The 22036-nt window shown below is 46.6% G+C and overlaps 1 protein-coding gene across 2 annotated transcripts; it reads left to right on the top strand.

Moving 5' to 3' along the window:
• The first annotated feature begins 1004 nt into the window (after positions 1–1004).
• LOC128409460 (zinc finger protein 239-like) lies at positions 1005–5776 on the top strand. Of its 2 annotated transcripts, XM_053379971.1 has the most exons (3): positions 1005–2082; positions 3193–3246; positions 4487–5776. In XM_053379971.1, the coding sequence occupies exons 1-3, from the start codon at positions 2049–2051 to the stop codon at positions 5338–5340; spliced, it is 942 nt and encodes a 313-aa protein (XP_053235946.1). In that variant the 5' UTR covers positions 1005–2048; the 3' UTR covers positions 5341–5776. The 2 variants fall into 2 exon arrangements, with proteins under 2 accessions (XP_053235946.1, XP_053235947.1); XM_053379972.1 differs by lacking the exon at positions 3193–3246.
• Positions 5777–22036: the final 16260 nt, after the last annotated feature.

Below are 22036 nucleotides of genomic sequence, written 5' to 3'. Positions count from 1 at the left end.
TCAAAACCGTAAGGGGAGGGAAACATAAGGGTCAGACTGAGTCCAAACCAAAGGCCAGGCGGAACAGCTCTGTCTTGCAGGCCCTGCGGAAAGATGTCACGTCCTGCAGGGCCCTAGTCTCTAGTGACAGAGTGTTCCACCAAGTCAGGGCCAGTACTGAAAAGGCCCTGGCCCTAGTTGCGACCAATCTGACTGATAGAATTCTACAAGATGGGGTGTTTGTGTGTGAAAACAGTCCAGATTCAATGATTCCCAGATGGTGGAGACGTCAGGCGCCATCCTGGCACCAAAGCATCTTCACTTTGCGCCATCCTTGGTGCCAGGATGGCACACTCCACTTGGTCGCAAGTGGTTGAAAGCCAGTTGCAAAGTACACCTGGTACACTGGTACACTGTTTTCCAGATCCCCCAGAGCGGATTTGGGGAGAGCACGAGGACAATGTGGGGAGAAGGTGAGAGAAGCCCCCTTGCACTTGTGCTGGATTCCACTAACGTAACTGGGCAATAGATTGCCTCCCATATTTTTTAAAGTTATGTCCTAGACTTAAGGAAAAGAGTTCACTTACAAAGCCTGAAATTGCTGACAAGCTGGAGGAGAAGGAAAGACTTTGTGGAAGCAGGAAGTGGAGATGAGATGGAAGGGGAATTGAGATGGTTGGACTGAGTGCTGCGTTGGCGAAGAAGGAAAGACTTTCCCAAGAATGCAGGACAGTCTAGAACTACTGTTTGATCGTGGGCTGTCCCTGGTTGATCTTAGGATCCTTAGCGATCTCTAAGCAAAAAATAAAATAAAATAAAGCTCAACAACTCTGGCTTGCTAAAAAAAGCCCAACAACTCTGGTCAATCACAGTCTCTTGTCTTATCTGAAGAAGTGTGCATGCTCACGAAAGCTCATACCAATAACTAACTTAGTTGGTCTCTAAGGTGCTTTGTTGTCGTTTAGTCGTGTCCAACTCTTCATGACCCCAGGCATGAAGTTATGTCCTAGACTTCCACTGCCTCCTGCAGTTTGGTCAGACTCATGCTGGTAGCTTCGAGAACACTGTCCAACCATCTCGTCCTCTGTCGTCCCCTTCTCCTTGTGCCCTCCATCTTTCCCAACATCAGGGTCTTTCCCAGGGAGTCTTCTCTTCTCATGAGGTGGCCAAAGTATTGGAGCATCAGCTTCACGATCTGTCCTTCCAGTGAGCACTCAGGGCTGATTTCCTTCAGAATGGAGAGGTTTGATCTTCTTGCAGTCCATGGGACTCTCAAGAGTCTCCTCCAACACCATAATTCAAAAGCATCAATTTTTCGGCAACCAGCCTACTGATCTAAGGTGCTACTGGAAGGAATTTTTAAATTTAATTTTATTTATTTTATTTAGTCTCTTGGGAGTTGGGCATTCCTAATCTAGAATAAACAGGGGAGAGGGTATGAAAGAGATTTAGGTCGTAGATGTTAAGGGAGGACAACCACCCTGAAGTCACATGCCATCTATTTATTTAAAGCAGTTACCCCAAAGATTGAGGCAGGTTTTGATATTTAAACTCCTGGAACCCCAAACTGAACGAATTCTTCCCATGCCCTTTCTGTCCTCTGCAGGCAGTGCACTGACCCAGCTTGAGAGCTACCCCTGCTTTCAAGTTCATTGTGAGAACCCCAGATGTAGCTGAGATTACATTTCCTTGTTCCGAAGCTGGCACAATGGCTCAGAGGCAATACCTGGGTCTTCTCTTCTCTTGGGTGGAGTAGAAACACCTGCCAGGCATCTGCCTCAAGAAAGAGGCGGAGAATCAGTCTGCATACCTCCCTCTCTGTTAGGTGATTACTTGTTTTGCATTTGGCCTTGCAAGATGTCAAAATCACCTAATAAATGAAACCACACATATGACTACCTTGCTATTCCACTTTCAAATTGGGAGAATCACACATTTTGGATAAATTGTTTTCTTCTTCTTCCAGGATCTGTTGACTGTCCAGGTTCTCTTGACCTTTGAGGAGGTGGCTGTGTTTTTCACAGTGGGCCCTGCTGGATCCCAGCCAAAGAGCTCTGCACAGGGAAGTCATGGAGGAAAATTATGAGACCGTCGCCTCTCTTGGTAAGGACATACTGGTATTTGTTTGACTGGTAAATGTCAAAGGTATGAATTTAGTGCAGGTGACTCCCCACTTCTATGGGGTTTATATTCCCTGGTACCACACATATATGTGAAATAGCGTATACCTTTGGGTTCAAGAAATCAAGAAAAGAGACTTTGATTTGGAATGGAAATGTTTTATTGAATATATGAAAACTGATCGTATACATTTATAATTAGCAGGATTGAAGTAAAAATGCAGTGAGTTAAGCTATACAGTGGTACCTCGGGTTACAGACGCTACAGGTTACAGACGCTTCAGGTTACAAACTCCGCTAACCCAGAATTAGTACCTTGGGTTAAGAACTTTGCTTCAGGATGAGAACGGAAATCGTGCGGTGGCAGCAGGAGGCCCCATTAGCTAAAGTGGTGCTTCAGGTTAAGAACAGTTTCAGGATAAGAACGGACCTCCGGAACGAATTAAGTTCTTAACCCGAGGTACCGCTATGTAGAATTATAATATAATTATCTTATTGACTTGGGGAGGATCTGCAAAGAGGAGTGGGATGAAATACCTCCTGAGATGTGTGCAAACCTGGTGGCCACCTACAAGAAACGTCTGACCTCTGTAATTGCCAACAAGGGTTTTGCCACCAACTACTAAGTCATCTTTTGCAAAGGGATCAAATACTTATTTCACTCATTATAATGCACATCAATCTCTGAATTTCGTCTTCTGGGTTTCTGGGGGTTTTCCTGTTGTTATTCTGTCTGTCACAGCTGCAGTAAACCTACCATTAAAATTATGGACTGGTCATTTTTTTCGTCAGAGGGCAAACGGGCAAATAAAGCAGGGGATCAAATACTTTCCCCCCCTCACTGTAAGTTCTGCAGTATATCCCCCAGGAGATGGTTCAAGCCAAGCTCCATATCGAGTGAGTGGGCTCATATTTACAAGTACAAGGCTGAACCTTCTTGGGGCCACACAGCTGTCTCCTTTTTCTCTGGTGCTGAAGTTATGAGATCAGAACGACTCTACTCGTTAACCTTGAGGTCACAGAAATGACTCAGTCTGAAGTGGCTGAATATTTTGTGGTCAAAAGTAAGCAGAATTGTTTGTTTCCTTCAAAGAATCAGCCCTGAATTACTGCTCAGCAAATCCCAAAGAAGAAGAAAGTGCAGCAGGTAAATGCTTAGTTGTGTTGTGGAGCTCCTTTTGGTCTGGGAGTAGTAAGAGTTTGTCCATTCCTGTGTAAAATCATCTGGGTCAAGGGGTGGGTGGCATTTGACCCATCAGGATGCAAGTTCTCCTGGTTGACATCTTCAAGGGTTTATAAAAGAGAATGGACAAATTCATGTAAGATCTGAATGCAAGTACAGTGGTACTGTGGTTCTCAAACTTAATCCGTTCCGGAATTCCGTTCCAAAACCAAGGCATGTTTTCCCATAGAAAGTAATGCAAAATGGATTAATCCATTCCAGACTTTTAAAAACAACCCCTAAAACAGCAATTTCACATGAATTTTGCTATCTAACGAGACCATTGATCCATAAAATGAAAGCAATAAACAATGTACTGCAGTCACACACTCAATCAGTAGCTGAACTGGGTTCCACACAGTCACAAAGCCAAAACAAAAAAGAGCCGCAAAAACACAAAATAAATAGCAAAGACAGACAGACTGCAGCGTAACACTCAAAACAGTAGTGTGGCATTCAAAACAGAAGTGTGGCACTCAAAACAGAAGTGTGGCACTCAAAACGGAAGCGTAACACTCAAAACGGAGCACGTTCAGCTTCTGAAAAAAGTTTGCAAACTGGGACACTTACTTCCGGGTTTGCAGTGTTTGGGTTCCAAGGCATTTGAGAACCAAGGTACCACTGTAGTTCTGGTTGACATCTTCAGGAGTTTATAAAAGAGATTGGACAAAATCATGTAAGATCTTAATGGCTGTTAGTTATGATGACTATGTGCTAAGCTCTGGAATCAAGGGAGCAGAAGAAAGTCGTCTGCTTCCTTTATGTTCTGCTAGCAGGGTAGGCTACTGTGGGGATCCTGCACTAAATAGACCTTTTTGATCTGATCCAGATGGGCTTTTGTTAAAAAGAGGAGGAATGGCTTCCATGTTCAACGTTTCCCTTCAATGTAGTAAGGTACACCCTAAATTAAAATACCGTATTTTTCGCTCTATAACACGCACCCGACCATAACACGCACGTAATTTTTAGAGGAGGAAAATCCATAGGCATGCCACCCGTAGGCATTCCCTCCATAACACGCACAGACAGTTCCCCTTACTTTCTAGGAGGAAACGTGAGTGTTATGGTGCAAAAAATACGGTAGCTCACTAGACATCCAAAGTGCCACTGAACTTGACTTAATATCCATTGAGTTCATGATTTTCTTCTCCCTCCCCTCTACCAGATTATGAGCAGAACACTGGGAATTATAGAGTGCCACCTGTGGTGTCATTGGAAACATCTGTGCGTGAAGCAGGAAGAGAAATGTTTGGGAAGCTAAGAGGACAGAAAAGAGATGAAGGAAAACAATCAAAGAATGGGAAGAAGAAATCTGCAGGTTCTCGGGGTATTGATGTCTGTGATGTCCTACAAAAAGATCCCAAAGGAAACAACACAGGGGGAAATGGCTATAAATCAACATTAAAGACATGTAGCAGAACCCACACAGGGGCAAAGCCATTTAAATGCATGAAGTGTGGAAATAGCTTCAGTAGGAGCTATAGCCTTACTTTGCATCGAAGAACCCACACAGGGGAGAAGCCCTTTAAATGCAAGGAGTGCGGAAAGAGTTTCAGTCAGAGCAGTAGCCTTAGTACACATCAGAGAACACACACAGGGGAGAAACCATTCAAATGCATGGAATGTGGAAAGAGCTTCAGTGTTAGCAGTAGGCTTTCTTTGCATCAAAGAACACACACAGGGGAGAAGCCATATACATGCACGGAGTGCGGAAAGAGCTTCAGTGACAGCTGTAGCCTTAGTAGACACCAGAGAACACACACAGGGGACAAACCATTCAAATGCATGGAATGTGGAAAGAGTTTCAGTGATAGCAATAGTCTTTCCTTACATCAAAGAACGCACACAGGAGAGAAACCATTTAAATGCAAGGAGTGTGGAAAGAGCTTCAGTGAGAACAGGACTCGTATTGTGCATGAAAGAATACACACGGGGGAGAAACCACTTAAATGCAAGGAGTGTGGAAAGCGCTTCCGGTCTCACAGTAACCTTACTGTACATCGAAGAACCCATACGTGAGAGAGGCCGTTCTGGGTATAGCCTCCATAAAAGCTTAACAACGCCCTTTTTTTTTGGTGCGATTTTGCCAAAAACTTTGGCCAAAAAGGAAAAAGAAAAGCTCAACAACGTTGCCCCAAAAAATCTCAACAACTTTTCTGTTCAGATTTTCACTGTTTGAAATATGGCAACCCTAGAGCGGCACAAACATCAGAGAGGTTTAAATGTATGCAATGTGGAAAGAGCTTTAATGTGAAGTGGTAAGTTCACATTTAATTGCAGCTTAATAGAAAAGCTCAATTAATGCATGGAGCTTGGAAAGAGCTTCAGTTACAGTGGACTACTTACTGAATTTCCAATAACTCACACAAGGCAATTTGAGGGATGATGTTAGAGTGGATTTTAGGGTGTCACTTGAAGGAGGGGAGAGATCTGCGGGCAGGAGGCAATGTGATCAGGGGAAATGTGTGTGCGTCCTATGGAGCGAAGAAGCCATAGCCCCGCGACCCTCTCCCGGCTGGAGAGGTGAGGCGCGACTACGGCAGGAGCCTTTATAGCCACGCATCACCTCTCCAGCCTGGAGAGCGCGCGCGCGGCTAAAGCAGCCCCCCGCGACCCTCTCCCAGCTGGAGAGGTGACGCGCGACTATGGCAGGATCCTCTATAGCTGCGTGTCACCTCTCCAGCCTGGAGAGCGCGCGCGCGGCTAAAGCAGCCCCCCGCGACCCTCTCCCAGCTGAAGAGGTGACGCGCGACTATGGCAGGAGCCTCTTTAGCCGCACACCACCTCTCCAGCTGGGAGAGCACGTGCGCGGCTAAAGCAGCCCCCTGCGACCCTCTCCCAGCTGGAGAGGTGATGCATGACTATGGCAGGATCCTCTATAGCTGCGTGTCACCTCTCCAGCTGGGAGAAGGTCGCGGGGGGCTGCTTTAGCACCCTGCGCGCTCTCCTGAAGGCGACTGAACGCACCTTAAACGGCACCTTGTTTTAGAGGGGGAAAACAAGAGTGGGAAATTTCTCCCCCTCTCTGCACAGCGCCTCCTGCCGCTTCGCTAAAGGGGCGCTGGGCAGAGAGGGGGAGAATTTTTTTTTCTTGTTTCCCCCCCCTCTAAAACAAGGTGCGTCCTATTGGCCGGTGCGTCCTATAGAGCGAAAAATACGGTAAGTCCCCTCTCAGTAACTTTATAGAGTTCTTTGAAAGCTTCAGTAAACAAATGCAGGAAATAGAATACCTGGAAGTTAGGACAGTTAATACAGCCGGAAATGTAGGAAGCTTTAACTAAAGGGTTTGTGGAAGCCAATCAAGGATTTAGCAATGGGAAAGCATCGTACTTACTTTTAATCTTTTTATGTCATTGGGTCCTTGCCAGATATTTTCATATAGCTTCACAATTTATTTTCCCATACAAATCAATAAATCCCAATGTTATTTATGTATAAAGTGATTTTGATTTTCCTTTCAAATTCTCTGCGGATTATGCCTTCATCTTCAGTAAATTAAAATGAGTTCACTGTCTTCAGCTCCTGCATTTTAAATAAATGATCGAAATAGGCTTCAGCCTCCGGTCATATCTAGCCACTACCTTCTTGCTCCTCTGGGGCAAATTGAGGACCACGTTTACATCTGGTAGTGAGGCAGGAGGCGAATGAGAACCAGGTTTTCCTAGCAGTCAGATAGCAAGTCTGGCTTCTCCAGGAAGTAGAGGGGTTTGGGGGGAAAGAGGCAGGACATTTGGGGAGTCACTGCTTGCCAGAATGGACAGTCCTGACAATGGCCTGATTCACAAGAAGGCAACTTTGGACAAGCAAGTTTTTCAGAAGCAACTAATCCACGTTGCATGATTGTTAATTATCCTCTTTCCTAGTGTCAAATTTGGTGCCCTTTGCTGACTTGGGGGTCAGTGAAATCGAGGTCATGCACAGACATGGGAGGTGTATCTACCTATTGGGAGTCGGGGGTGGGGAATGACTTCCCTGGTATGGAATCATGGGTCAGTTTCATAGAATCATAGAGTTGGAAGAGACCACAAGGGCCATCGAGTCCAACCCCCTGCCAAGCAGGAAACACCATCAGAGCACTCCTGACATATGGTTGTCAAGTCTCTGCTTAAAGACCTCCAAAGAAGGAGACTCCACCACACTCCTTGGCAGCAAATTCCACTGTCAAACAGCTCTTACTGTCAGGAAGTTCTTCCTAATGTTTAGGTGGAATCTTCTTTCTTGTAGTTTGGATCCATTGCTCCGTGTCCGCTTCTCTGGAGCAGCAGAAAACAACCTTTCTCCCTCCTCTATGTGACATCCTTTTATATATTTGAACATGGCTATCATATCACCCCTTAGCCTCCTCTTCTCCAGGCTAAACATGCCCAGCTCCCTTAGCCGTTCCTCATAAGGCATCGTTTCCAGGCCTTTGACCATTTTGGTTGCCCTCCTCTGGACACGTTCCAGTTTGTCAGTGTCCTTCTTGAACTGTGGTGCCCAGAACTGGACACAGTACTCCAGGTGAGGTCAATACATCCTCAAGCACTATAAAGCCCTGAGCAGCTCATGATCCTGTTGCTTAAAGGACCATCTGCACTCATGTAGTCCTGGTCCAGAGCTTATCTCTGGTTGCTTTGCACAGAAGCACACAGATCGCACATAGGGTTCTTTAAGAGGAATTTTAAAAATATTGCTGGATTCCTAGATCCAAACGCGGGGCAGAATACTCTCCAGTAAGAGAGAGCCTCAGCAGAGGTTTTAAAACACAAAACATGAAGCAAAGTATAGTGTGAGAATAAAGGCTGTTAGACCTTTTAAATATCCCAGTGAGTCGCTTACATCGACTTCCGCTTTCTGCCCCTGTAGCACACAGTTTGGTAAGTTTTGTTGAAAAAATTATTTACAAACTTCAAAGATCAGATTCACGTGCTTTTTCATGCAGCAGCAAGGAAAACACAGGTGGAAAGACTTAGTTACAGAACTTGGTAAAAAATGTTTCTGAACACACAGAATGAGCTTGGAGGGAAAAGCTCATACATGCTTCTTGGTTGTGAGTTCACATGGTGAAAGAAGAAGAAGAAGAGTTTGGATTTGATATTCCACTTTATCACTCCCCGAAGGAGTCTCAAAGCAGCTAACATTCTCTTTTCCCTTCCTCCCCCACAACAAACACTCTGTGAGGTGAGTGAGGCTGAGAGACTTCAAAGAAGTGTGACTAGCTCAAGGTCACCCAGCAGCTGCATGTGGAGGAGCGGAGACGCGAACCCGGTTCACCAGATTACGAGTCTACCGCTCTTAAGCACTACACCACACTGGCTCTCTGAAAGAGGATGAACAGCGGAAAGAAGGTGAACAAAAGAACTTTCCTTAACTGTCCGTCACCAGAAGTGACGTGTGACCTGGTCAAGTCTAGGAACAATGACTTACTCTATGGTCTTAACCCCTTCATGCATTAACTAGAGCTACTCATGCTAGTTATATGAGACTGCATTTCCCACAGTGCCATCTTTAGTTTTTGTTGAGAGGTGTTCCTTTGTATTCAGATCAGGCCTCAGTACAAGAATGTAGCATTTGGGGATGAAGATGCAGCCCAGAAGCCCAGCACTGGAGGCCAACATGGAGAAGACCTGCACAGCTACCATATATTTTCCTTTCGCGCTCAGGTAGGTGGGCACAAAGGACACCCAAACGCTGCAGAAGACCAGCATGCTGAAGGTGATCAGCTTGGCTTCGTTGAAGGCCCCAGGCAGCTTCCTGGCTAGGAAAGCCACCGTGAAGCAGATGGCAGCTAGGAAGCCCATGTAGCCAAGGGCACCATAAAACATGGCAGAAGACCCTTCATTGCATTGCAGGATTATTTCTCCAGGATCAACATGCATGTTAAAGTCTGGGAATGGTGGGGAGATCAACAACCAGGCAGTGCAGAGGAGAACTTGGACACTGGAGCAGGAAAGGACAATAGAGTTGGCCAGATTCCTCCCTAGCCATCTGCTCACCTTGTTCCCTGGCTTTGTGGCCAGGAAGACCAGCACTACAGTGATGGTTTTTGCCAAGACAGAAGAGACGGCAACTGAGAAGATGACGCTGAATGATGTTCGTTGGAGAAGGCAGGTCACTTTCCTTGGCCGGCCGATGAACAGGAAGGAGGACAAAAAGGAAAGCAGGAGAGAGAAGAGGAGGATGTAGGAGAGGTCCCGGTTGTTGGCTTTGACTATTGGAGTTTTCAGGAATTTGATGAAAAGTCCTAACACAAAGCATGTGGTTAAAGACAAGAAGAGGGCAAAGGAAGCCAGGAGGATCCCCAAAGGTTCTTCATAAGCAAGGAAGGTAATAATCTTGGGGACACATTTGTCTCTGGCCTCATTTGGATGCTGATCTTCTGGGCATCTGGTGCAATGGTTTGCATCTGAGAAGGAGAATGGTGTTAGTATCATTCACACCTATAGCTGTCCATATTCCAATCTATTAGGGAAAATATGGGAGAGGCTAAAAGCAAGGATGTATGGCTGGGATGGAGAGGGGGGAAAGTTCATCAGAAGAGGTCGTGCTTTGCATGCAGAAGCTTACATGCAGAGAGCCAGTGTGGTGTAGTGGTTAAGGGTGGTAGACTCGTAATCTGGTGAACCGGATTTGCGTCTCCGCTCTTCCACATGCAGCTGCTGGGTGATCTTGGGCTAGTCACACTTCTCTGAAGTCTCTCAGTCCCACTCACCTCACAGAGTGTTTGTTGTGGGGGAGAAAGGGAAAGGAGAATGATAGCCGCTTTGAGACTCCTTCGGGGAGTGATAAAGCGGGATATCAAATCCAAACTCTTCTTCTTACATCCTACAGAGACTTAGGCACAATTACATCCCTTTGAAATTCTGTACCCTGAACTTTGCATTATCTGATTTTCTGCCCAGGAACCTACACACATCCGTTACAGAATCGTGGCATATTACGGAGGAGTCTCTTGTATTGTGAGGGTTAGCACATGCCTTTGAAAGCAGGAACATTCGAAGAAAGAGCATGATATAAGCCACAAAAAGGGTGGGTTGTGGGCAGAATATGCAAAGCCCTCCCCCTGCTCTCTGCAAGGTACCCCAAAGATTGCTTCCCCAAGGTCATTTATTTCAAATCAAAATAAACCGAGTTAATGATAGCGAGTAAAAAAAAATAAAATTACAGAAGCTTCAAGTTAAAAAAACACACCTTCTTTGCAGTAAATGCCGGAATGAAAATTTAATTTATTTAAATACATATTTTTTAAAACCTGCCTATCGATAAAACTGTCAGGGCAACATAGGTAAAGGTAAAGGGACCCCTGACCATTAGGTCCAGTCATGACCGACTCTGGGGTTGCGGGACTCATCTCGCTTTATTGGCCGAGGGAGCCAGCGTACAGCTTCTGGGTCATGTGGCCAGCATGACTAAGCCGCTTCTGGCGAACCAGAGCAGCGCACGGAAACGCCGTTTACCCTCCCGCCGGAGCGGTACCTATTTATCTACTTGCACTTTGAGGTGCTTTCGAACTGCTAGGTTGGCAGGAGCAGGGACCGAGCAACGGGAAAAAACTCCAGTGAGAAGAAGACCCAGAGAAATATCATCAACATTCAGGAGAGTCAATAAAACCATCGTGAAAACGAGGGTGCTGATTTGGTGCTGACCCAGAAGAATGGTCCCCCTACCCAAAAAATTTTTTATTGCACGTAGAAAGTTTTTAAACTAGCTTATTTTATAAATATTTTTATTGTGATTTATCCGGAAGAGAGCCTTTGATTATGAATATACTGGTAGGAATGTACGTATTTGCCTTATTCCCCCAACAACTGGTGGCGCTTGGAGATTTCCAAAAGGGCATCTGGTTGACCACTGAAAAGACAGGATGCTGAACGAGATGGACTTTTAGCCGATCCAGCAGCCAGCCTCTTGATCAGCAAACTTTTTCAGCAGGGGACCAGTCCACTGTCCCTCAGACCTTGTGGGGGGGCCAGACTATATTTTGGGGAAAAATAATGAACGAATTCCTATGCCCCACAAATAACCCAGAGATGCATTTTAAATAAAAGGGCACATTCTACTCATGTAAAAACACACTGATTTGTGGACCGTCCGCGGGCTGGATTTAGAAGGCGATTGGGCCGGATCCAGCCCCCTGGGCCTTAATTTGCCTACCCATGCTATTTATTATTATTTCTTTATTTGTTGGCCTCCATGTTTCTCGCAAGACACTGGAGGAGAGGGCGCCTTTGGAGGTTAAGTCCAACTGTTGGAAGGTTGCAGCGCCTCCTGTGGCTGTAGAGACTGATAGGGGAGAGAGATCTTTTCTTGCAGCTGGGGCAGAGGAAGGTGTGAGATTGTGGTCGTGCAGATGCACCGTGGGGTTTCTTCTTTCGGCGGTCATTCCTTTTCTGGTCATTGCAATGGATACGCAACCTGACTGTCTGATTCCAGGCACTATGGTGATCTAAAATGGGTACCCACAGGGCAGCGTTCATGTCGCCAGCCTTCGTGTCATCTTTGTAACACATAGTTGAGCCAGCTTCCTGCAGAGCACATCCTTGGGGATTCGGCCATCTTCCATGCTGTGGACGTATGCAAAGGCTTGACAACCATATGTCAGGAGTGCTCTGATGGTGTTTCCTGCTTGGCAGGGGGTTGGACTCGATGGCCCTTGTGGTCTCTTTCAACTCTATGATTCTATGATTCTATGACGTGACCAAGCCAGCATAGACGTCGCTGAGACAGGAGTGCAAACTTACATTTGTATCCCACCTTTTTCTCCAGCAGCTGAAGGTGGCATTACATGGGTTCTTGCCCTCCTCATTTAATCTCTACAACAACCCTGTATGTAAGGTAGGTTAGGAAGAGAGGCAGTGAATAGCCCACGGTCACCCAGTGAGCCTTATTTTTAGTGGGGATCTGAACCCTTGTGTCCCAGGTTGGAATCCAACATTCTATCCACTACATCACACAGACTCTTCTTCTTAAGAGTCACCCACCTTCCTGAGTGGAGATGGTCCCCTCTGTACATTGAACACAAGCGTAACAGCAAACTGGCTGCCCTTCCTGGATCTCCTTGGCAAACCCAGGGTGGCAGCTTTCAGTGCACCTGGAAACGGGCACAGTCTAAAGAGAGAGAGAAAAGGAGCGTTAAGCGGGAAGCCTAAGGAGTATTTGTGTCCTTAGGATTTGTTAATGTGGTTTAAAAATGTGTATACCTGAAGGAGCGTCTCCACCACCATTATCCAGCCCGGACACTGAGGTCCAGCGCCGAGGGCCTTCTGGCAGTTCCCTTGCTGTGTGAAATGAGGTTACAGGGAACCAGGCAGAGGGCCTTCTCGGTAGTGGCGCCTGCCCTGTGGAACGCCCTCCCAGCAGATGTCAAGGCAATAAAACAACTACCGTATTTTTCGCCCTATAGGACGCACCGTCCCATAAGGCGCACCTAGTTTTTTGGGGGGGAAATAAAGGGGAAAAAATTATTTCCCCCCCAGGCGTGGGGCTGGGGCGGGGGAAGCTCAAGCTTCCCCCGACCCCAGCCCCCAAACAGGCAGCTCTCTGCAAGCCGTGGGAGCGCTCCCGCTGCTTGCTGAGAGGTGCGCGAAGCCTGGACGCGCTGAGCTGAGCAAGCACAGGCTTCAGCATGCAGGCAAGTCTCCGCAAGCAGCGGGAGCCCAGCGCTGGGCTCCCGCTGCTTGCGGAGAGGTGTGCGAAGCCTGGAGAGCGTGAGGGGTCGGTGCGCACCGACCCCTCTCGCTCTCCAGGCTTCAGCGAAAGCCTGCATTTGCCCCATAGGATGCACACACATTTCCCCTTCATTTTTGGAGGGGGAAAAGTGCGTCCTGTAGGGCGAAAAATACGGTATTTTACTTTTAAAAGACAACTGTTTAGGGAAGTTTTTAATGTCTGACGCTATACAGAGGTACCTCGGGTTAAGAACGTAATTAGTTCCGGAGGTCCGTCCTTACCTGAAACTGTTCTTAACCTGAGGTACCACTTTAGCTAATGGGGCCTCCCACTGCCACCGCCATGCGATTTCTGTTCTCATCCTGAAGCAAAGTTCTTAACCCGAGGTACGATTTCTGGGTTAGTGGAGTCTGTAACCTGAAGCGTCTGTAACCTGAAGAGTCTGTAACCCGAGGTACCACTGTATTGTTTTTAATATTTGGTTGGAAGCCGCCCAGAGTGGCTGGGGAAACCCAACCAGATGGACAGGGTATGTATGTATGTATGTATGTATGTATGTATGTATGTATAAATAAATAAATAATATTAGTAAAGACCCGAGGGCATCCCTAGTCCCACTGATCACAGGCTTTTTTCAGGAAGTAACTTTTGATCCAAAACTGCACGGCAGCAGAACCTCTTTGAAGCGTTCATTTGTTTCAGTATTTATATCCCTCCTAACTCTACATAATACCAGGCGTGCCAACTCTATGGGGTTGAGGCCTCTACAGGGCCCTCCCCAATGTCTTCTGGGGTGGGGCTATGCACCTCCAATCTTGAAGGAGCAGAGGAGGCCTGGCGGCATGTTGCCCTGATGCGGCACGGCCAGGCAAGAAGTCGCCCCAGGCTGACAAGCGCAGCCACGCATGCAAATGTCACATCAGAAAGATGCCAGACTCTCCAAGGGCCCCTATTTTCCAGGGGTGTCCCTGATTTAGAGAAGCTGTCCTGGCTTCAAATTTGATCCCAGGATGTCCTGCTTTTCCTTAGGACGTCCCTATTTTCATTGGAGAAATGTTGGTGGGTATGGAGTTATCAGACCCCCGAGTCATCTGAAGGTAATCCTGCATAGGGAAGGTTTTGTTTTTTTAATTGTTTAATGTTTTATTATGTTTTTATATATGTTGGAAGCTGCCCAGAGTGGCTGGGGCAACCCAGTCAGATGTGTGGGGTATAAATAGTAAAGTTATCATTATGGAATGGGACGTCCCGATTCTCATCGGATAAATGTCGGAGGGTATGGGAGGCCTCTCCCAATGCAACAGTCATCAGAGACAATGTGCATGACATCACACCCAGCCGCCCCCCCCCCGATGTTGGGCGCAACTCTGTGTTTGTGTATAATACCAAAGGCAGAGTGCAAGACTGAAAGAAACCAGAAATGAAAGCAAAAATAAGCAAAATTTCAATTCTAGAATAACAGTAATAACAAACAGTAACTGTGGAAAATCAACCTAGAAACGCACAGATGATCAGCAGAAATTAAACATATCAGAAGAAGGTCCTGAACAAAAAACACCCCTAAGGTAAAAGGTAAAGGTAAAGGACCTCTGGACGGTTAAGTCCAGTCAATGGGTTGCGGCGCTAATCTCGCTTCAAGGCGAGGGAGTTGGCGTTTGTCCACAGACAGCTTTCCAGGTCTTGTGGCCAGCATGACTAAACTGCTTCTGGCGCAATGGGACGGAAGCCATAGAGCACATGGAAACGCCATGTACCTTCCCATCGCAAAGGTAGCTATTTATCTACTTGCACCGGCATGCTTTTGAACTGCTAGGTTGGCAGGAGCTGGGACAGAGCAACGGGAGCTCACTCCATCGCAGGGATTCGAACCGCCGACCTTCCAACTGGCAAGCCCAAGAGGCTCCGCGGTTTAGACCACAGCGCTACCCGTGTGGTGGCTGTGTGGTCTAAATGGAGAGGACAAGGAAATGAGCAGTGTCAAAATCACTAAAGAGGAAGTGGGGAACTCACCCACTAAAGGTTAGGCTTAGTAGGGGCCCAAAAGGGAATTATCAGAGCTTAACCAAGTCACACCAAGGGAACGATGCAAAGCATTTCCTGTAGTTCAGTGGAAGAGCAGGTGCCTTGCATGCAGAAGGTCGCAGGTTCAATCCCTGCAGGAAGCATTGCTGGCAATTTTGCAGAGTCACTGCCAGTTAGTGTAGAATAGTTAATACTGTGTTTGAGGGACTTGACTCAGCATAAGGCAGGTTCTTAGGAAAGCTTCTACCTTCTTAGACTCCCATGTAAGAAGAGTTTGGATTTGATATCCCGCTTTATCACTACCCTAAGGAGTCTCAAAGTGGCTAAAATTCTCCTTTCCCTTCCTCCCCCACAACAAACACTCTGTGAGGTGAGTGGGGCTGAGAGACTTCAGAGAAATGTGACTGGCCCAAGGTCACCCAGCAGCTGCATGTGGAGGAGCAGGGAATCGAACCCGGTTCCCCAGATTACGAGTCTACCGCTCTTAACCACTACACCACACTGGCTCTCTTCCATGGAAGCATGGAAACGATTGTGGAATATGGATGTAAAATTTACAGCATGCTATGGTTTAACGGGAAATTATATGAAAAAAATGTTATAATGATGGTATCTAACACCACATAAATTGGCAAAAATGTATAAATCAAAAGGGTTGGAAATGTAAAGAGAAAGAAGGTTCTTTTTTATCATATGTGGTAGTCTTGAAGTAAGATTAAAGCTTACTGGGAAATGATACAGAAGGAAAGCAAGGAAAGGAAGTCGAGTTTTGAAATGTTAAAGACAATTGTAAAATTACTGAAATGCATAAAACTGAAAATCTTTTTTTTTTTTTTTTAAATACCTTGTTAAACTGCAATGGCCACACGATGGCTTCTGGGTTGATGGTAAACTTGACATTGGAGGATGCCTGCCCCTTGACGCTCCCAATTTTCACTCTGGCTCGAGTTTGATTGGGGAACAGGACCCAGTTCACGAGGTTGAAGTTGGCCAGAATCTCCCCGTTCTCATCAAAATAAAACTCTCCCATGGAAGAATTTGAAGGCTGGGTTTTTTTCAAGAAAGTGTGAAACTGGAACGGTAGAGAAAGCACCAGCATTCAGAAAGCACGACAGCTCCATACGATAACGGTGGGATTGTGTGCAAACTTCCTAATAGTGCCTGTGCGTAGTGTGAGCAAATTACACCCAAAAGGAGGATTGACGCGTGCGGAGCAATGAGCCAAAGAAAAATTATTTGCTGTTTAGTTGTTTAGTCGTGTCCAATTCTTCATGACCCCATGTACCAGAGCGCACTCCTGTCTTCCACTGCCTCCCACAGTTTGGTCAAACTCATGTTAGTAGCTTCAAGAACACTGTCCCACCATCTTGCCCTCTGTCGTCCCCTTCTCCTTGTGCCCTCCATCTTTCCCAACATCAGGGTCTTTTCCAGGGAGTCTTCTCTTCTCATGAGGTGGCCAAAGTATTGGAGCCTCAGCTTCAGGATCTGTCCTTCTAGCGAGCACTCAGGGCTGATTTCCTTCAGAATGGATAGGTTTGATCTTCTTGCAGTCCATGGGACTCTCAAGAGTCTCCTCCAGCACCAGAATTCAAAAGCATCAATTCTTCGGCGATCAGCCTTCTTTATGGTCCAGCTCTCACTTCCATACATTATAACACCTACTAAACTCAGGAATTTAGGTGGGTCTAGCACCTACAAACTCATGGCAATATGAATACACATCTTTATGCAGGAGGAGGAAGAGGAGGAGGAGGAGGAGGAAGAGGAGGAGGAGGAAAAGGAAGAGGAGGCTAAGCACAACTATAATTCTGGATCAGGACTCCAGGACTGGACAATGGATTGCAATTTGTAGCAAAAGGAGAATGGAAATACCTGCCATGGTTGTAGCCTTTGATGGCTCCACTTGTCTCTTCCACCAGCCACTGGCCACTTGGATCTGAATGAATATGCAGTGTTTAAGGCCTGAGCCAAGGCTTGGACGCTGTAATAAATGCTGTAGCTCTCACGAGACATGGTTTCATCGGGATCCGTTTTGAGCAGAGTCTCCAGTTCCTCCTTCTCCTTGCATCTTGTCCAACCACTCACAGGCAACTCATCTGTTGAACACGAACAGTTGAACGCTTTCTGCCAAAACCGCAGAGAAGCAAATAAGTCTGGTTGATAGTGCTTGTGCGTCCCCCTTTGTTTGGTCTTCATAACAAAGGACAAAGCACCATGGATGAGCAGGAAGTTCTGGGTATCAGAAAACAAGATTGAACTGATGCCCTGGATATCTGTTGTGATCCAGATTTTCGCCCCTGTGTACACCTTTCCAAGAATGCGCTGTATCATGAGGATGGGACCAAACTGGTGTTCGGCATCCCCATAGTAAACAAATACATTAGCTCGTCTCCACACAGCAGGCGGTTCACTCTGTGACAACATTTCAGATAGGGTCACGTGCAGGACTCTTTCTGAGAAGGCCACGCAAATCCCACTACTGGTCATCAGTGGTCTGACGGCATTCATGAAAGTCTCTCCGTTGTCGTTGTCTGGAGTGAAGAGGCCAACCCACGTCCATCCGAAATGCAGGAGCAACTTGACAATCCCCCAGTACTGAGTTTCCTCATTTGGGGCCATTGTGTAGACGAAAGGGAACTGGGTTTTGTCGCTAAGGACATGAGTGGCGAAGCCAACACTGACCTAGGAAGAAAAGGATTTGTGTTTTATTTTCAGGAAAACATAAAAGGAGCCTTGGCTATGTTGATCACTGGTTCAACTCCCACGTACGTACGGGACCGCCTCTCCTGGTATGCCCCACGGAGGACCTTAAAGTCCACAAATGACAACACTTTGGAGGTCCCAGGTCGCAAGGTGGTTAGTTTGGTCTCAACTAGGGCCAGAGCCTTTTCAGTACTGGCCCCAACTTGGTGGGACGCTCTGTCACAAGAGACTAGGGCCCTGCGGGCATCTTTCCGCAGGGCCTGCAAGATGGAGCTGTTCCGCCTGGCCTTCGGTTTGGACTCAGTCTGACCCTTATGTTTCCCTCCCCTTCTGGTTTTGATCTATGGCCTACTTTTAAAACGTGGCTGCATTTTAAATTGTATTCTAACCTGTATTTTAAATTATGTTTCTATTGTAATTTTACTGGTGTTAGCCGCCCTAAGCCCTGCTCTGGCCAGGGAGAGCGGGGTATAAATATTATTATTATTATTATTATTATTATTATTATTATTATTATTATTATTATCAACTCTATCTCAGCTTGGATCCACATTCTCTCATTCTTCCTTTTGCACAGCACCTAAATCAGACTCATTTGCTAGGTGGCAAAGAGTGGGATTATATAAACACGGAGACTTCTATACTAATCTGTTTTGGAGAAGAATTAGAGGAATAACTCTGGGAACAAATTTAAAATAAATGACCATTTGGATCCATCTTAGTTAGAAAATGGTTTATATATAGCATAGCACAGTGCTAGTACATGTAGCCAACCAGGTTATATAGAATTTAACATAACAAAAGGGAGAAAAAGGTCTTTTTCAAATCAGATCCAAATTGCTTTAAAGGCTATTGCCATCCATTGTTCTTTTTGGGGGGATGCCCCCCCCACTTTTTTTACTTGCCAGAAGCAACCACAAATAAGAATTTTACTCCGCTGGCCTCCCACCTCAAATCTACCTGTGGGATTTTGTAGATGCTCAGCATGGTTGAAATCAGTTTGGAGATTTCAGAATAAGCCGCTTCAACAACAGCCAGCAGGTTATTCTGCCCTCTGCAATTGTAGTTTGGAATAGGGCTTTCTCCACCAGCCAGCAGGTCAAGGGTGGCGTCAGTGGTCATACTCTTGTTGAAATAGGTCTCGTAGATGTTGTAGCCCAGGCTGACGTTGGGTAAGAGCCCGGGGTCCTGGTTGATCTCCTGGGTGGCAAACAAAAACGACAGGATCTGCCACAATTTCCAGCTGCAAGCAAAGAGTGGTCTCAGGCAGTCATTCTCCTTCCCCTTATTTCTAAGAGCACAAGGCGAATTCTGTGCCAGCAGTGCAGGTGCCCCAAAGATAAGCTCACAAGCATGCAATAAAGGAGATTCAGAATCTCTTTTACTGTAACTTGAAGCCATTGGTTCGAGTCCTACCACACAGCATCGACTGTCGTATCTCCCTTTCTCAAAACTCTCAGCTTCCCTCTGACTTTTGTCCTTCTCACTATCTGTGAGTTGGGGATGGGTGAGTTGAGGGAGAGACCCCACCCATTTACTGTCTCCCACAGAGCCCTTCGTTTGTCCTCCTTACGCTTCATTTTTTCATTCCAAAAATTAAAAGCCTTGATTCGATTTGAACACTTGCTGATTCCAAGGATTAGAGGAGTCTTGACTGAATTCTAACACTTGCTGAATTACAGGGATCTGGCACCCACAAGCTCATAACACTGCCCCACCCCAGAACCAGAAACCTGCCCCCATAGGTGCAATCAAACAGCAAAATGCAGCTTCCCTCTAGAAAGACAAGATAGTGAAGTAGAACACAATTAGACTTTTAAGCAACCTAGTATGGTAACAGGACGCAGGTGGCGCTGTGGGTTAAACCACAGAGCCCAGGACTTGCCGATCAGAATGTCGGCGGTTCGAATCCCCGCGACGGGGTCAGCTCCCGTTGCTCGGTCCCTGCTCCTGCCCACCTAGCAGTTTGAAAGCACCTCAAAGTACAAGTAGCTAAATAGGTACCGCTCCGGCGGGAAGGTAAACGGCTTTTCTGTGCGCTGCTCTGGTTCGCCGGAAGCGGCTTAGTCATGCTGGCCACATGACCTGGAAGCTGTACTCCGGCTCCCTCGGCCAGTAAAGAGAGATGAGCGCCGCAACCCCAGAGTCGTCCACGACTGGACCTAATGGTCAGGGGTCCCTTTACCTTTTAGTATGGTAACAGCTTCAAGCAAATCCATCTCTTCAGACTCTTTCTCATTGGCGAAGACTCCCTAGCCACAGTTCTGCATCCCAGAGCAGCTTACCCAGACGCTCACATTGGGCAGCCCAAATATGATGAGTTTCTGACATGTTTCAGCCAGAATGCAAACCTCGGTACCTGAGCTGCGTAAACCAAAGGCTTTGCTCATTCTTGTGCTCCTGCAGCACAGAGCAGCTTTCAAACAGACACACACACACACACACACACACACACACACACACACACATCTGAACAGTTCCTAAAAACCATCAACCCATTCCCACAAAAACATGCAAAAAGCACAAATCAACAGCATTTCATACACCATGGCCAAAACTTGCAGGAAGGATCCCTGCAGAAAGTAAGTAAACAGTTGCCAAAAGCAGAAACCCCAACACCATGCAGTTTGCTGCCTGCGTGGCTCTTTGTCTTGGCATTTCACAGGGTTCTCAGTTCAAGGAGATCAACAATGATTTCAGGGCTAAAATCATAGGTTCAGTCTTTTGGGAGTCCTTCAATATCCCTTTGGCCTGCCATGTGGTTGTGGAACAGAGGCGTCAAAATCACATTCCAGTCCCAGTGAGTTTCTCTGGCACACTGGTGGTCGCCTTCACCTTTCCCCCTCTTACTGCCTCGGAGCCAGTCCACTTCACCCCCTTCCCCAAACTCCAAATCAAAGCACTTCCGCAAGTCTTTATCTGGGGGACCATCTGCAAGGTCAGCTGGCCCAGTCCAGCCAAGTTACTAGCCAGAAATTCCACTCTTGGCTTACTCCCAATGTCTCTTTGATGCTTCAAACAAAGGTAGATGAAATATACTCAGAGTCGCAAAGTGATTTCATGCTCTTTATTCAGCTCATAGTGGTGAGGAGGAATGAATGAAAGTCCCCTCAAAGTATCTGCTTTATATACATTATTTACACAATGGGCTGCACATGATTGGCTAATTCCGGAATTCTACTTCTATTGTGGATTCACTTCTATCTGGAGCATGATTGGGTAGTTCCTGCCAACCAATCATACTGCTGCATTGTTCTAGGACCAATCAGACTGCTGCATTCTGAATCCTATTGTTCTAGGACCAATCAGACTGCTGCAGTTTGGATCCTATTCAACTCAGTACATAACAGTAGATAATCTCCCCAATGGCTCTTGGACCCCAAACTTATGGGATCCTGGCTGACCCTGGCTGCTGGGGCTTGCTTAAGACCTGCACCCAGTACAGGGAGTGGTCCTCACCCCACAAGGTCATCTTGGAGCACCCAAGGGGGAAAATCATTGAAGGGTTTTCTCTCACCCAAATCAGCAGGAGCCAGCTGTTCCCCTGACCCCACCCACATGAAGAGATCTAGCAGCAGCAGCAGCAGCAGCAGTTCTTCTCCATCCTGCTGTTTGCCCTCCACTGAGGCACTTTCCTCCTGCACCCCTTTCCCCACAACAGGGTCCGTCTGTGACATCTGTATTCATGATGTTGTTAGATTATTTATGTGATGCTTATTTTTATTAGGACGCCAGATTCCCTCCCCCCCCCCATCTTTCTCATTTGGGGGGAGGGGAGAGGTCAACAGTGACACTACTCAGTTATTGTTGCAACTGGGTGGTTATTGTTTACTCTACTGATGAGGAATTTTGCTAGCACCAGGATATTGCACGCAGCACCTAGTAGACATGAGTCTACTAGATATCTGGTGAATATGTCCTTGCCAAATCACCCACTATGGTTGACCTGACATTTGAACTGAGTCTCCCAAGGACCAGTTGGACCACATTGGCTTTTGTGAGTCTGTATCACAAATGTGTGGGTCTGGTGGGACTCTACCGCCTGACAAATATTGCTCGTCTCTCTACTTCTCCTCCCCCTGCAAAACTCCCCATACCTCAAAATTAGTTTAGAAGGCTTTGAGCCTGAACCTTTTCATGACATGTTCTCTTTCCAATTGAAGGAGGGCTTTTTTGGGTCTGGCAGCACTTTCACACAAACAGTCCCTATATACATTTGATGCTCTGTGAAGATTGTATGAAGCGTTTCCCTAATCTACGCCACGGCTTAGCAGAAATGTGTTGGCTGCTAGGGAGGAGATCACAACTGCTTTGCTCCTCCATGGTCTTTTTAGTTCATTGC

Source organism: Podarcis raffonei, chromosome 2, assembly GCF_027172205.1.
Source record: "Podarcis raffonei isolate rPodRaf1 chromosome 2, rPodRaf1.pri, whole genome shotgun sequence".
NCBI lineage: Eukaryota > Metazoa > Chordata > Lepidosauria > Squamata > Lacertidae > Podarcis > Podarcis raffonei.
The sequence above is the reverse complement of the archived record's forward strand: the minus strand, read 5'-3'. Positions and strand labels throughout refer to the sequence as shown.